The sequence below is a fragment of the Carcharhinus amblyrhynchos genome, chromosome 4, assembly GCF_965287045.1.
Source record: "Carcharhinus amblyrhynchos chromosome 4, sCarAmb.v2.hapA, whole genome shotgun sequence".
In the NCBI taxonomy this organism is placed as follows: Eukaryota; Metazoa; Chordata; class Chondrichthyes; order Carcharhiniformes; family Carcharhinidae; genus Carcharhinus; species Carcharhinus amblyrhynchos.
Genome location: NC_137327.1, coordinates 117,799,434 through 117,813,311, shown reverse-complemented (window position 1 = coordinate 117,813,311; position 13,878 = coordinate 117,799,434). Strand labels below are relative to the sequence as shown.

The following is a 13,878-nucleotide window of genomic DNA, read 5'->3' as shown; positions in this document are numbered from 1 at the left end:
TTTGGAAGGGGCTGTATAGTAGCACAGTGGTTAGCGTTGCTGCTTCACAATGCAAGGGACCCGGATTCAATTCCCGCTTGGGTCACTGCCTGTGTGGAGACTGTACATTCTCCCCGTGTCTGCATGAGTTTCCTCCCACTTTCTGAAAGACGTGTTGGTGAGGTGCATTGACCCGAACAGGCGCTGGGCTGTGGTGACTAGGGGAATTTCACAGTAACTTCATTGCAGTGTTAATATAAGTCTTACTTGTGACTATTAAACTTTACTTTAGGATGGCTATCTAGAGCTGTGGTCTCAATTAAAACTAGATTGAGGTGCCATATGACACTTCTTTGGGTTGAGTAATAAACTAAATCCTTTACTTCCATGCCCCCCCACCTGCTTCCCTGGCCATATTCTTTCCCACCCACTGCTTTGAACTAGTAAAAGTGAAGTTTTGTTTGCTGTTTTTAAACAGAAATGTACTTGTGAAAGTTTACTCTCTTTTACTCTTTCTTCCCATAAGCCACTCTATGATGCAACTTATCTCACTTTTTATAATATCTGCTTCACTTCGCTGCCAATTCTGCTATATGGCCTGCTGGAACAGCATGTAAACATTGAAATACTGAAAAAAGATCCCTCCCTTTACAGGTGAGTAATAACTCATTACCTATTGAGGATCTAGTGTTAAGTCCTGTGAAGTATTCTAACACATTTTGTGACGTTAGCAGGAGTTGTTGATCTAAACAAGCACCTTGATTTGACAGCTACGCAGCAAAACCTAAAGCCTGCAAAACCTGTTAAGCTGCTTGGGGCAAAATTGCTGAGTTTTTCCAAAGCATGCTCCCAATTTGGAAGATACAAGAAGGGTGTTGCTTTATCCACTTCCTGAAAGTGGCTGATTGTCAAATCCCTGTTCTTGTAATGTAATTTTACTGAATTTCGCACTATGTTTCTAGTTTGTGATGTCCCCTAAATTTGGGAAGCTGTAAAAGGATTGAGGTAATTCTGTTTGGAGGAGTATAGAAACACTGAAGAATGAAGGCAACGTGCTTTGTTCTTCTATGCAGAAAGATGTGGACATACTCTCACTTTGTTTCTCACTTACACTCCTGTTCTCATTCTATCATGCATACTCTTTCATTCTCCCTTGTCACTCTTGCTGTCTTCTCACTCTCTCTGTTACACACTATCTTGTTTGATTATGCTTACCACTTTGCTACTCCGGTTCCAAGAATTGTCAATGAAGCCGCCATCTTGTGCAGCCTTCCTATACCTATTAACTGAGGAAGACTGCCCAGTGATCATTTCTTCCAATTTAACCATTTCCTGCTAAAGTTCAGGTGGGGGGCGGGGACTTACTTTTGGGCAACCAATCTGTTCTTACTAAAGAAGCTGTCTGTATGCACTGTACCACACATTGTGTGCATTCCCTGTGCTACTCTAATTTCTATTTTTTAATGTCTATTTTTTAATTTGGAAGAGAAGATCCACCAACCCTCAGGGCTGCACCCCTCTCCCCACCTATTTCTGACTCCTTCCCTGCGGGCCCCCCCCCACAATCCCCCAAATTAATGCATGCTGGAAAACTGTTGCCTGTGCTGTCCTGGAAAGCAATATGTATGAATTAGAGACTGGAGTAGACCCTTTGGCCCCTCAAGCCTGCTCACCATTCAATACAATAATGGTTGATCTGATTGTAACCTCTCCCATACCCTCCAATAACATTTCACCCCTTCGCCATCAAGAATCAATCTATCTATCTATCTCTACTTTAAAGCCGTTTTAAAGACTGTTTCCACTGCCTTTTGAGGAAGAATTTCAAAGACCTTCTGAGAGAGAAAATACTCCTCACTTCTGTCTGAAATGAGCAACCCTTATTTTCAGACAGCCCTGGTTTTAGATTTTTCCACAAGAGGAAACATCCTCTTCATATTCATGTTGTCACGTTCCCCTAGTATCTCCTGTGTGGCTTGGTGTCAAATTTTGCAGGATGAAGCCCCTTTTTGAAGTGCCATGGGACAATTTACTATAGAACATAGAACACTACAGCACAAACAGGCCCTTCGGCCCACGAGTTGCGCCGATCACATCAACACCTACCAATCCATAGACCTATCTATAACCCCCAATCCCACTAAATCCCATATACTCATCCAGAAGTCTTTTAAAAGACCCCAACGAGTTCGCCTCCACCACCATTGATGGCAGCCGATTCCATTCACTCACCACCCTCTGAGTGAAAAACTTACCCCTAACATCACTTCTGTACTTGCCTCCCCGCACCTTAAATCTGTGTCCTCTCGTAGCGACCATTTCAACTCTGGGAAATAGCCTCTGAGAATCCACCCTATCTATTCCTCTCAACATTTTATAAACCTCTATCAGGTTACCTCTCAACCTTCGTCTCTCCAGGGAGAAGAGTCCCAGCTCCCTCAACCTATCTTCATAAGACATGCCTCCCAATCCAGGCAACATCCTTGTAAATCTCCTCTGTACCCTCTCAATAGCTTCTACGTCCTTCCTATAGTGAGGCGACCAGAACTGCGCACAGTACTCCAAGTGAGGCCTGACAAGGGTCTTATAAAGTTGCAGCATTACCTCCCGACTCCTAAACTCAATCCCTCGATTAGTGAAAGCCAGTACACCATACGCCTTCTTGGCCACATCCTCCACCTGCGAGGCCGATTTTAAGAGACCTGTGGACCCGGACCCCAAGATCCTCCTGCTCTTCAACACTACTAAGACTCCTGCCCTTGATAGTGTACTCGTTCATCTCGTTGGTCCTGCCAAAATGGATGACTGCACATTTATCCGCGTTGAAGTCCATCTGCCACTTCTCCGCCCAGTCCTGCATCCTATTTATGTCCTGCTGCAACTTCTGACATCCTTCCAGACCATCCACAACACCACCGACCTTCGTGTCATCGGCGAACTTACTAACCCATCCCTCCACTTCCTCATCTTGGTCATTTATGAAAATGACAAACAGGAAGGGTCCTAGAACAGATCCCTGGGGCACTCCACTGGTGACTGACCTCCATGCAGAAAAAGACCCATCCACAACCACTCTCTGCCTTCTGCAGGCAAGCCAGTTCTGGATCCACAAGGCCAAAGCCCCTTGGACCCCATGCCCTCTCACCTTCTCAAGAAGTCTTGCATGGGGGACCTTATCAAACGCCTTGCTGAAGTCCATGTACACCATGTCCACTGCACTTCCTTCGTCAATGTGTTCAGTCACATTTTCGAAGAACTCAACTAGGCTCGTAAGGCACGACCTGCCCTTGACAAAACCATGCTGACTATTTCTAATCATGCCAAACCTCTCCAAATGCTCGTAAATCTTGTCCTTCAGAAGCCTCTCCATCAGCTTACCAACCACTGAGTTCAGACTCACCAGTCGGTAATTTCCCAGGCTATCTCTGTTCCCTTTCTTGAAAATAGGAACCACATCCGCAATCCTCCAATCTTCCGGAACCTCTCCCGTCTCCGTTGACGACGCAAAGATCATCGCCAGGGGCTCTGCAATCACCTCCCTCACCTCCCACAGTAACCTGGGGTACATCCCATCTGGTCCCTGCGACTTATCTATCTTGATAGAATTCAAAAGTTCTAACACATCCTCTTCCTTAATATCCACATACTCAATCTTTTCCATCTGCTGCAAATCTGTCGCAAAATCTCCCAGATCAGTTTCCACCGTGAATACTGAGGCAAAGTACTCATTAAGCACCTCTGCCATTTCTTCTGGTTCCACACAGACCTTTCCCCCTTCACCTTTTATAGGGCCTATCCCTTCTCTTCTCATCCTTTTACCTTTCACATATTTATAGAAGGCCTTGGAATTCTCCTTAATCTTACCCACCAAGGCCTTCTCATGACCCCTTCTGGCTCTCCTAATTTCCCTTTTAAGCTCCTTTCTACAATCCTTATACTCCTCAAGATCCTTACCATCTCCTAGCTCCCTGAACCTTTTGTACACCTTCCTTTTCCTCCTGACTAGGTTCACCACAGCCTTCGTGCACCACGGTTCCCGCGACCTACCAAAACCTCCCTGTCTCATCGGAACGTTGTCGTGCAGAGCTCCAGACAAACATTCCTTGAATAGCCGCCACCGTCTTTCGGTACTTTTCCCTAAGAACACCTCCTTCCAGTTTATTTGTCCAATTATCTTCCTGATGTCTTCGTATTTCCCCTTACTCCAGACAAACACCTTCCTAGCCTGCCTGATCCTATCTCGTTCCAATGCAATTGTGAAGGAGATAGAATTATGATCACCATTCCCAAGATGCTCTCCTACCGAGAAATCCGTCACCTTTCCTGGTTCATTCGCCAGTACCAGGTCAAGTACAGCCTCTCCTCTCGTAGGCTTATCCACGTACTGTGTCAGGAAACCTTCCTGAACACACCTAACAAACTCCTCCCCATCCAAACCCCTTACCCTTGGGATATTCCAATCGATGTTTGGGAAATTGAAGTCTCCCATCACGACAACTCTGTTATTACTACATCTCTCTAGAATCAGTTTCCCTATCTGCACCTCAACTTCCCTGTCACTATTGGGAGGCCTATAGAATACACCCAGCAAAGTTTTCGACCCTTTGCTGTTCCTAACTTCCACCCACAGAAACTCTGTAGATAGTCCCTCCACAGCATCCTCCTTCTCTGCAGCCGTGACACTGTCCCTGATCAACAGTGCCACTCCACCCCCTCTTTTGCCTCCCTCCCTGTCCTTCCTGAAGCATCTGAATCCTGGCACCTGAAGTACCCAGTCCTGTCCCTGAGACATCCAAGTCTCCGTAATGGCCACCACATCACATTCCCAAGCAGCAATCCATGCCCTAAGTTCATCTACCTTATTTACTACACTCCTGGCGTTAAAATAGATACACTTTAGCCCCTCAGTCTGGGCATTTCCCTTCTCCACCCCCTGTCTAACCTCCCTCTCATACTGCCTGCAGTCCTTCCCTACCTGGGATCTAACCTCCTCGGTCCCAGTCTCCCCATCACTATTCCCTCCCCCCATCCTTTCTAGTTTAAAGTACCCCCCAGTAGCCTTAGCCAGTCTTCCCACCAAGATATTAGTCCCCCTGGGATTTAAGTGCCACCCGTCTTTACCGTACAGGTCACACCTGCCCCTAAAGAGGTCCCATTGATCTAGGAACCGAAATCCCTGCCCTCTGCTCCAGTCCCTCAGCCACGCATTCAGCCTCCACCTCATTCCATTCCTGCCCTCATTCTCCCGTGGCACAGGCAGCAATCCTGAGATTACTACCTTCGCTTTTCTCTTCCTCAGCTGCCTACCCAGTTCCCTATAATCCCTTTTCACGACTGCCTCCCTCTTCTTGCCTACGTCAGTAGTACCTATATGCACTACAACCTCCGGTTCCTCACCCTCCCCCTTCAGGATGTCTGGGACACGCCCAGAGACATCCCGAATCCCAGCTCCAGGGAGACAAACCACCATCCGCGACTCACGTCTACGTCCACAAAAACGCCTGTCCGCCCCCCTCACCGTGGAGTCCCCTATTAATACTACCTTTCTGCTCTCTTTTTTTAATTTTTTGACATATTGGCTTAGCTCCAGAGACCTGGCCACTGCTGCCTCCCTCAGATGAGCTGTCCCCCCCAGTAGTACTCAGGCAGGAGTACTTATTTTGAAGGGGGACATCCACCGGCGTGCTCTCCATCACCTGAGGTTTCCCCTTCCTAATAGTTACCCACGTACCTTCTTCCCGTTGCCCTGGTGTGACTACTTGCTGATAGTTCCTGTCAGTTATCTCCTCGCTCTCTCTAATGAGCCGAAGGTCCTCGAGCTGCATTTGCAGCTCCTTAACCTGGTTCCGCAGGGACTGCAGCTCCACACACCGAGCACAGGTGTGGACATCCGGTAGACCAGGAGCCTCCGAGACCTCCCACATGTTGCACTGGCAACAACATACTGGCCTCACACCCATACTTGCCCCTTTTTAGTAACCCAGAGGAAAAAGTAAAAAAAAACTTATAACTTACCTTGCCTCACCCTTATCTCTTTGGCCCTGCGAGCCAAAGCCCTTACAGCACACTCAAAAGCAAAAAAAAACAAACTTACCTGCTCTCAGTCAGAGCCCCTCTCTCTCTTTTTTAGGTTAGAGGAGGGGGGAGGGCTGGGATACTCAATGAACTATGTAAAATGAACTGTACAAATCCATTTGGTAATATGTCAATTGATAGCGATTCAGTTTATATTTTGAGACATTGGGTTTTAGAGTATTATCCATATGAGGTGCATAGTATGGAGCATCGTTCTATTGAGTTTCTTGACAATGGTATAGCAAAGCTGGTTTTTACTATTGTTTTCTGGTGACTTTGCATGATTGCTGTTCCAAATTCAACATAGAAATATCATGTATGACAAGATTCTTTGGCAAATATTTGGATTTCTTTACAGTCATTGTAGCATAGTGGTATATTTTTGGGCTAATGTTAATTTACTTTATTAAATAAATCTGGAATTAAAAAGCTAGTATCAAAATCAGTGACCTTGAAGCTATCAGACAAATATAAATATATTGGTTCACTAATGTCCTTTTTAGGGAAGGGAATCTGCTGTCCTTGCCCCAGTAAGTTTAGACGTGACTCCAGAACCACAGCAATGCGGTTGGCTCTGAAGCCCCCTAAAGGCAAGGGAGAGTGGGCAGTAAATGCTGGCCTGCTGAAGGATCCTGTGAATGAATTAAATTATTCAAGAAACTTCTCTTCAGCTCATTGGCTTTTGTATTGGACTGCAGTGCAATTTTTGTTTTATTTATTATCACTGCCCTAATCCCAGGGAGCATGAACCTCATGCTTCAGAGGGATTGGTACTTTATCAGTCCTGTCTTTGGCTGTTTGTGCTACTGTTTTGGGGAAGCATATCTCAGAACAGTGTACACAACCCGAGTGCTTTAAGTATCTTCTGGTTTGTATTCGTATTAAAAATTCTTTGTAACCATTTGAGTCACTGGTGTTCAGCAGCCCTCAAGTACAGCAAACGTATGCAATATTTGCCTCTTCATTGACCTTTCTGTCAATACACTTAGCAATGTTCTGATTGAATCTGAAATAGTTGCTTGGTAGTACAGAAATTGAGTATTGCTTTAAAAGACATGCTGCTGAAGCTCTTGCATTCATCAGGACAATCATGACAATGTCTTGACCAGTCAGAGCTAACTTGCCAGCCAGCATCCCTTTACTCATGCAGTACAGATGGTTGTTCCCTTTGAAATTTGGTATTCTTGTATCTGCCCTGATGAGTGCAAGACAAAGCTTTGACAGCATGTCTTTTCTCAGCAATGCTCAAATCTGAAATCTTAGATGACTCATATCTTTTTATTTGCATCTTCTGCAGGAATATTGCCAATAATGCGTTGCTACAGTGGAAACCTTTCCTTTACTGGACGTTTCTAGGGCTATTCAATGGGCTAGTATTTTTCTTTGGGGCTTATTTCCTTTATGACAATTCAACCCTTGCAGAGAATGGTCAGGTCAGTATAAACCTACTTCCATTATTCATTTGTCAACTTTGATCACTACCCAGTTTGTGATTTTGTTGCATTAATTATTTTGTATTTCCATTCTATTTACTTCATACTCAAGCAAAGGAATTTGTCAGTTTTTTGGAAGTGTTCACAAGCACTTTGGGTGGAATTATTTATTTTAACATAGTTTCCTTTCTGTAGGCAAATGTGGTAGCCTTTTCTTGCGCAGCCAGCTCCCATAAGCAGTAAAGATATAAATGATTAGATTGCCTCCCAGGCAAATTGTTGGTCTGAATATTGGGAGAATATCTTTAGATGGTCATGAGTTCTCGATGCCTTTTTTAAATTATGGAAACAGATACCCTTTGTTTAATGTTTCAAGAACAGCGCCTCCACAAATGTCATGAAATCTTATTCTGATATTTTATTACCTTGAAAATAACATTTAGTCCTGTGAAGGTGTACCTCCTCTATCTATGAGGCTTTCGTTCACCACAATTTTTAAAATCGCTCCAGGCTATATATTGACTGTAGTGAAGATGTACAAAGGCCTTCACTTGTCTTGCTCTTGAGCCAACCAGTAGTTGTGTGGAAGAGGGAAGTTGATTCTTCCACAATGAGGGGCAGTGTCTTCTTTTGGTGAAATTGGTGATTTATGTCAGCAACTGCAGTCTAAAATTTGCATTGAACGTTAGTGTGCCACATATAGATTATTTTTAACGATGAGTTCTTTATAATACATTATTCATGTTAACAAATGCAATAACATTTTAATTATTCTGAGAATTGGTAAACTTTTCCTTGTGGGACACCTTGACGGATTCCATCTTAGCGAAATACATTGGCAGAGATGTGTCCCCAGAAGAGTTCTTTATTTCCCTAGCAACCTGCACTGAACAATTTGATTTCTATTGACTGTTGCACAATGCATAGCAACATTGACTACAAAGAATGCTTTGGTTTGTATTGAGTTTTGTAAGTTGAAAGACCCTACAGGTATTTGTAATAAGGTAATCAGTTTTTTGAAATGCTGTCTAATTTTAGATTTTACAGTTGAATTAAATGCTGAAAGCATTCCTGAGAGGCCTGCCTTAAACTTTTGTGTTTTCAGCTGGAATGTTGTGTTTGACTTTGTTATCTATTGCAGGTTTTTGGAAACTGGACTTTTGGGACAATTGTCTTTACTGTTTTGGTATTTACAGTTAATCTGAAGGTATGCGCAATTTAAAATGTTTCTATTTTGCTGAAAACTCATGGTTATGAAAATAGTCATTTTCAGTTTGTTACATTTCATACATTTGAGTTCCAAGTTCAATTTAATTCAAGTTTTTATCAAGATTCTCTAATACTTATCATTAAAGGGGCATTCTGCCTCAATTATATATTTCTGTTTAAGACCAAAAATTGTAATTTTGGCAAGGCTAGAATTTATTGCCCATCTATTATTTAAGAGAACGTGATACTGAGCAGCCTTCGTCCACTACAGTCCATGTGGCGCAGGTATGTTACAGCTGGGGAGGGAGTTCTCAGGATTTTGACAAGGAGAGAATTTCCAGGGTTTTGACAAGTAACAGTATAGGAATCACGATATCGTCCCACGTCAATGTTGTGGAGAGGAACTGCAGGTGGTAATGTTCCTGTGCATCTGCTGCTGTTGTCCTTCCAGGTGGTAGAGGTTGCAGATTTGGAAATTACTGTCAAAGGAAACTTGGTGAGTTGCTGCAGTGCATCTTGTCGAAGGTACACACTGCACTGCTATTTACTTGTGATGAAGGAAGTGAATGTTTGAGATGGTTTTTTGGATGCTGATCAAGCATGGTGCTTTGTCCTGAATGATGAGTTTTTTGTGTTGTTGGAGCTGTACTCATGCAGGCAAGTGGAGATTATTTCATTGCACTCCTGACTTTTGCCTTGTAGATAGTGGACAGACTTTGGGGAGCTAGGAGATTGTTACTTTTCGTAGGAAAGGACATAGAGGAAGGGCATAACTGCAGAGGAGGTTTACAAGACTGTTGCCAGGGCTTAAAAATTGAAGCTATAAGGAGAGATTGGATAGACTAGGATTGTTTTCCAAGGAATAGAGGAGGCAAAGGTGTGACCTAATTGAAGTGCACAAAATAATGAGGGGCCTAGACAGGGTAGATAGGAAAGACTTATCTGCTCACTTGAGGGGTCAATTACCAGGGGGCATAGATTTAAAGTGATTGACAGAAAGATTATAAGGGACATGAGGAAAAACCTTTATCTCCTAGAAGAGTGATGAGCATCCAGAATTCACTACCTAAGTTGGTGGTTGAGGCTGAAATATGCAACCCGTTTAAAAGGTACAGGGATCTGCACTTGAAGTGCTGTAACCTGCAAAGCTATAGACCAGATGCCGGAAAGTGAGATTGAAATGAGCACTTAATTTCTTTTTTATCTTTTTTGCCAGCGCAAATGTGATGTGCTGAATGGTCTCTTTCTGGGTTATGGCTTTTCTGTAGTGTTAGAAATGTCAGCCTCTGACCTGCTGTTGTAGCCATAGTATTTATATGGCTGGTCCAATTCAGTTTTGAGTTGATGGTAACCCCCTGTTGGATTTTGATGTTTGAGTATTCAGCAATGGTAATACCATTGAATGTCGAAGGCGATAATTAGATATTCTTTTGTTGGAGATGGTTGTTGCCCGGTGGTGCGATCGTTACTTGTAACTTATTAATCTAAACTTGGATATTGTCTAGGTTTTTCTGCATGCAGGCATGCTTCAATATCTAACCTTTTTATGAATGGTATTGAACACTGTGCAATAATTTTCAAACATCTCCACTTTTAACCTTTGCTGGATTAAAAGTCATTGATGAAGTAGCTAAAGATGTCTGGACTTGGATGCTACCCTGAGGAAAACCTGGAACTAAAGTGGTTGGCTTCCAGTGTCCTTCATTGTGCTACTATGTCCACCTGGTGGAGAGCCTTCCTTCTGATTCTCATTGGCTTCCATTTTTGCTGGATTCCTTATGCCACACTTGGTCAAATACAGTCTTGAAGTTGAGGGCCGTCACTCTCATTTCACATCTAGAATTCAGCCCTTTTGTCTGCATTTGAGCCAATAGCTTTGCAGGTTACAGCACTTCAAATGCAGATCCCGGTACCTTTTAAGTGGGTTGCATGTTTCAGCCTCAGCCACCAACTTAGGTAGCGAATTCTAGATGGCTCATCACCCTTCTAGGTGATAAAGGTTTTTCCTCATGTCCCCTGTTATCTTCCTGTCAATCACTTTAAATCACCATCATAAGGTCTGACACAGAATTGCTTTGGCAGAACCCTAACTGACGATTGAATAGAGTAAATGTTGCTTGATAGCACTTCCATCACTTTGCTGATTGAAACCTGATTGATGGAGTGGTAATTGATTGAATTAGATTTCTTTGGCTTTTTAGGGCTCAGGACATAACCTGCACAATTTTCTACAATGTTACCTAGATGCTAACGTTTTGGTTTTTTTCGCAGTACTGCAACAGCTTGGCTAGGGACATTGCTTGCTCGGGAGCACAGCTGTTTAGTGCTGCAGACGGTATGTTGTGGGGACACACATACTTTGCTCTATCCGGCGCTATCAATGATTTCTTGGTATCATGTGCAGTGAATTGAACTGGCTCAAGATTGGCCTCTGGAAGAGGCAAAGCTGAATTATCCATCAGTACTTTCCGAAGGAGATAGTTGCAGATGTTTCAGTCTTGCATTGACAGTATGAGATGTTCGTCTTTTTCTTCTAAGGAAGGTGACATTATTTCTGAACTGCATCTTGTGTGTGTTGTGATTATAGCAGATCTCTGCTGCACAATACTGAATTTACATTCCACAGCCTTTACATAAAACTGATCCAATCAACATTGGCATCATATTCAACAGTGCTCGATGTGAATTTTCCAAGTTGCTGACCTTGGCAGGAACTGAGCATAAATTTAAAGGCAGGTTGTCAGAGGCCAGCTGGTCTGTCCCATTCAGAGGTTGACAAGCCTGACGTACTCCACTGGAAGCTTTGTAATCTGAGTGAGTGAGGAGATTTTAACCCTAGGCCATTTCGGGCAGAAGAATCATTCCAGAAAATTCTTCTCCAAAGTGCAAAGTTGATCAAAAATTACTTCCATAACAATTACATTAGAAACATTACTTAACATTGAGCACAAACCTGTTCTGCAAAGAATAAAAAACTAGCATCAAAATGGTGACTTTGATACTACTGATTTGTTGCAAAAAGATATCTTGTTCCACTAATGACATTCGGGGAAGGAAATCCACTGTGGCTTTTCTGATGTGCCTTTATTTGCTTCCAGAACCATGGTAACATGCAGCAGTTAACTCCTAACTGCCCTCTGAAATGGCTGAGCAAGCCACTGGGGTGTTTCAAGAGCAGTTAGGGCTAAGGAATAAATGCTGACAATATCCACACCTTGTGCATGAATAAATGAAACTTCTGTCCTGATACAGCCTAATTTTAGTATTCTTTCCTTCCCATATATAATTAAATTAATTTAGTATTTTCAAATTTCTGAAATACCCCATAGTACCAAGAAGCAAAACATGTCTGACTGTATTGCACTATTTTTTTGAACATAATCATCTTTAGGTTTTCTGAAGATAGCATTTGATTGCTTCTTGTAAAGCTCCTCCGAGCTAAGGGGGAAAATGCTGCATGGTATTGAGTGAGCTGAGTCTGACAGGATGAAAGTGTGTCTAATGCTGGCTGGAGGGATGGCACGTGAAACGAGTTTTGGCTCGGTGTCTTTGCAAGTGGCTGCACTCCAAAAACTCGGTAGCAGCCAAGAATTAAATAGGACATTTTATTTTTGTCCAAAAATTTTTTGTGAAAGGAAGGGAGAAATAATCACTGTCATTAATGTAATTAACATGTAATGCAGAGCAGCTCATGGGACACATCGTGTGGCCTTTCTAAGTGATGATATTAGGTTGTTAAAGTTTATTTTATTAGTGTCACAAGTAGGCTTACATTTAACATTACAATGAAGTTAATGTGAAAATCCCCTGGACACTGCACTCCGCCTGTTCGGATACACAGAATTTAGCATGGCCAATTCACCTAACCAGCATATCTTTCAGACTGTCGGAGGAAACCTATGCAGACACAGAGAACATGCAAACTCCACGCAGTGACCCAAGCTAGGAATTGGGACCCTGGCTCTGAGGCAGCAGTGTTAACCATTATGCCATCCCTTGGACAGGATATTGAATAAATCTCTTACTTTGGCATATTTCTCACAGGAGGTTTACAAACTGATGTATGTGGAGCGCCTTAAACCCTGGCATGGATTTTTAAACTTACCAAGTTATTATTAAGTCAGATCACCTAGAATGCCTTAATAATTTTGAATCTCAGAAATGAATCCCCTTGTTTGAAAGAGGATAATTCTGTTTCGATATTTTGCTTTGAACATGGCTCTTGAACGTAAAACTCATCTTAATTATTTTTGTACTCGGAAACAAACAGCTGGTGTACCATCTATTTTGTACTGTCTTAATTCGACCTGCCCATATTAGCTGGAACTTTGGCCACGATGGAGTAAAAATGTCCATAATCCTTTTGGAGCCCTGTTTTTCAGTGGCAAATCCAATTTTTGGACATTTAGGAAATCATGAGACTCTGACTTCCTGCTGGCAAACGGTTCATTTCCTTCCTATATTTAGGCAACATTCAAACAACTAACTAATGACTGAACCTTAAATTAACTCTTCATCAGTACCAAAATTACAAATAAAATACTGGAAATATTCAGCAGGTCTGACAATATCCGTGGAGAGAGAAATGTGGTTAAGATTTTAAACCTGTGAGGTTTGAGAGCCAGAAACGTGAAGCATGAAGTCTGTCTCTCAGCTGATGCCGCCAGTTCTGCTCACTGTTCCCCGTGGTATTCTTCTTTTGCTTGATACCTTCGTTTATAAATGAGCTGGATCTTCCCTTATTCTATGTCAAATGAAAGCAATCCTATTTGAACTTATTTCTGGGAAGCTGAAAGTTGGGCACCACAACTTGCCAACACTGACTCAAGCCAAGAAACCTTACATTACTGCAGCAAGCTTTTATTTGCCACTTATTGTGACACACTTTGAATTAACTGAACATGCAAACATTGGGTTTTTATGAATTTGAACTTGTATTTATTTTATATTTGTAATTTATCTTGAAAAATAATGTATGCAAGCAGTTCATTTTCGATTGCTTGGCCTTCAACTCCCATTCTTATTTTGTTGTACTTTCAGCTTGTATTGGACACTCGATACTGGACATGGGTCAACCACTTTGTAATATGGGGTTCTTTAGCATTTTTCGTCATCTTCTCTTTCTTTTGGGGTGGCATCATATGGTAAGTAAATATGAATACCTGTAGTGCCATTTGAGAAG

General features: G+C 42.5%; 1 protein-coding gene across 3 annotated transcripts in view; it reads left to right on the top strand.

Moving 5' to 3' along the window:
* atp11c (ATPase phospholipid transporting 11C (ATP11C blood group)) overlaps window positions 1-13,878 on the top strand; it is a 132,259-nt gene that overhangs the window by 99,481 nt on the left and 18,900 nt on the right. For all 3 annotated transcript variants that reach the window (XM_080187804.1, XM_080187802.1, XM_080187803.1), the window contains exons 24-27: window positions 506-633; window positions 7,352-7,487; window positions 8,629-8,694; window positions 13,737-13,840. In XM_080187804.1, the coding sequence (XP_080043930.1) occupies window positions 506-633; window positions 7,352-7,487; window positions 8,629-8,694; window positions 13,737-13,840 (434 nt within the window). The remainder of the gene's footprint in view (window positions 1-505; window positions 634-7,351; window positions 7,488-8,628; window positions 8,695-13,736; window positions 13,841-13,878) is intronic.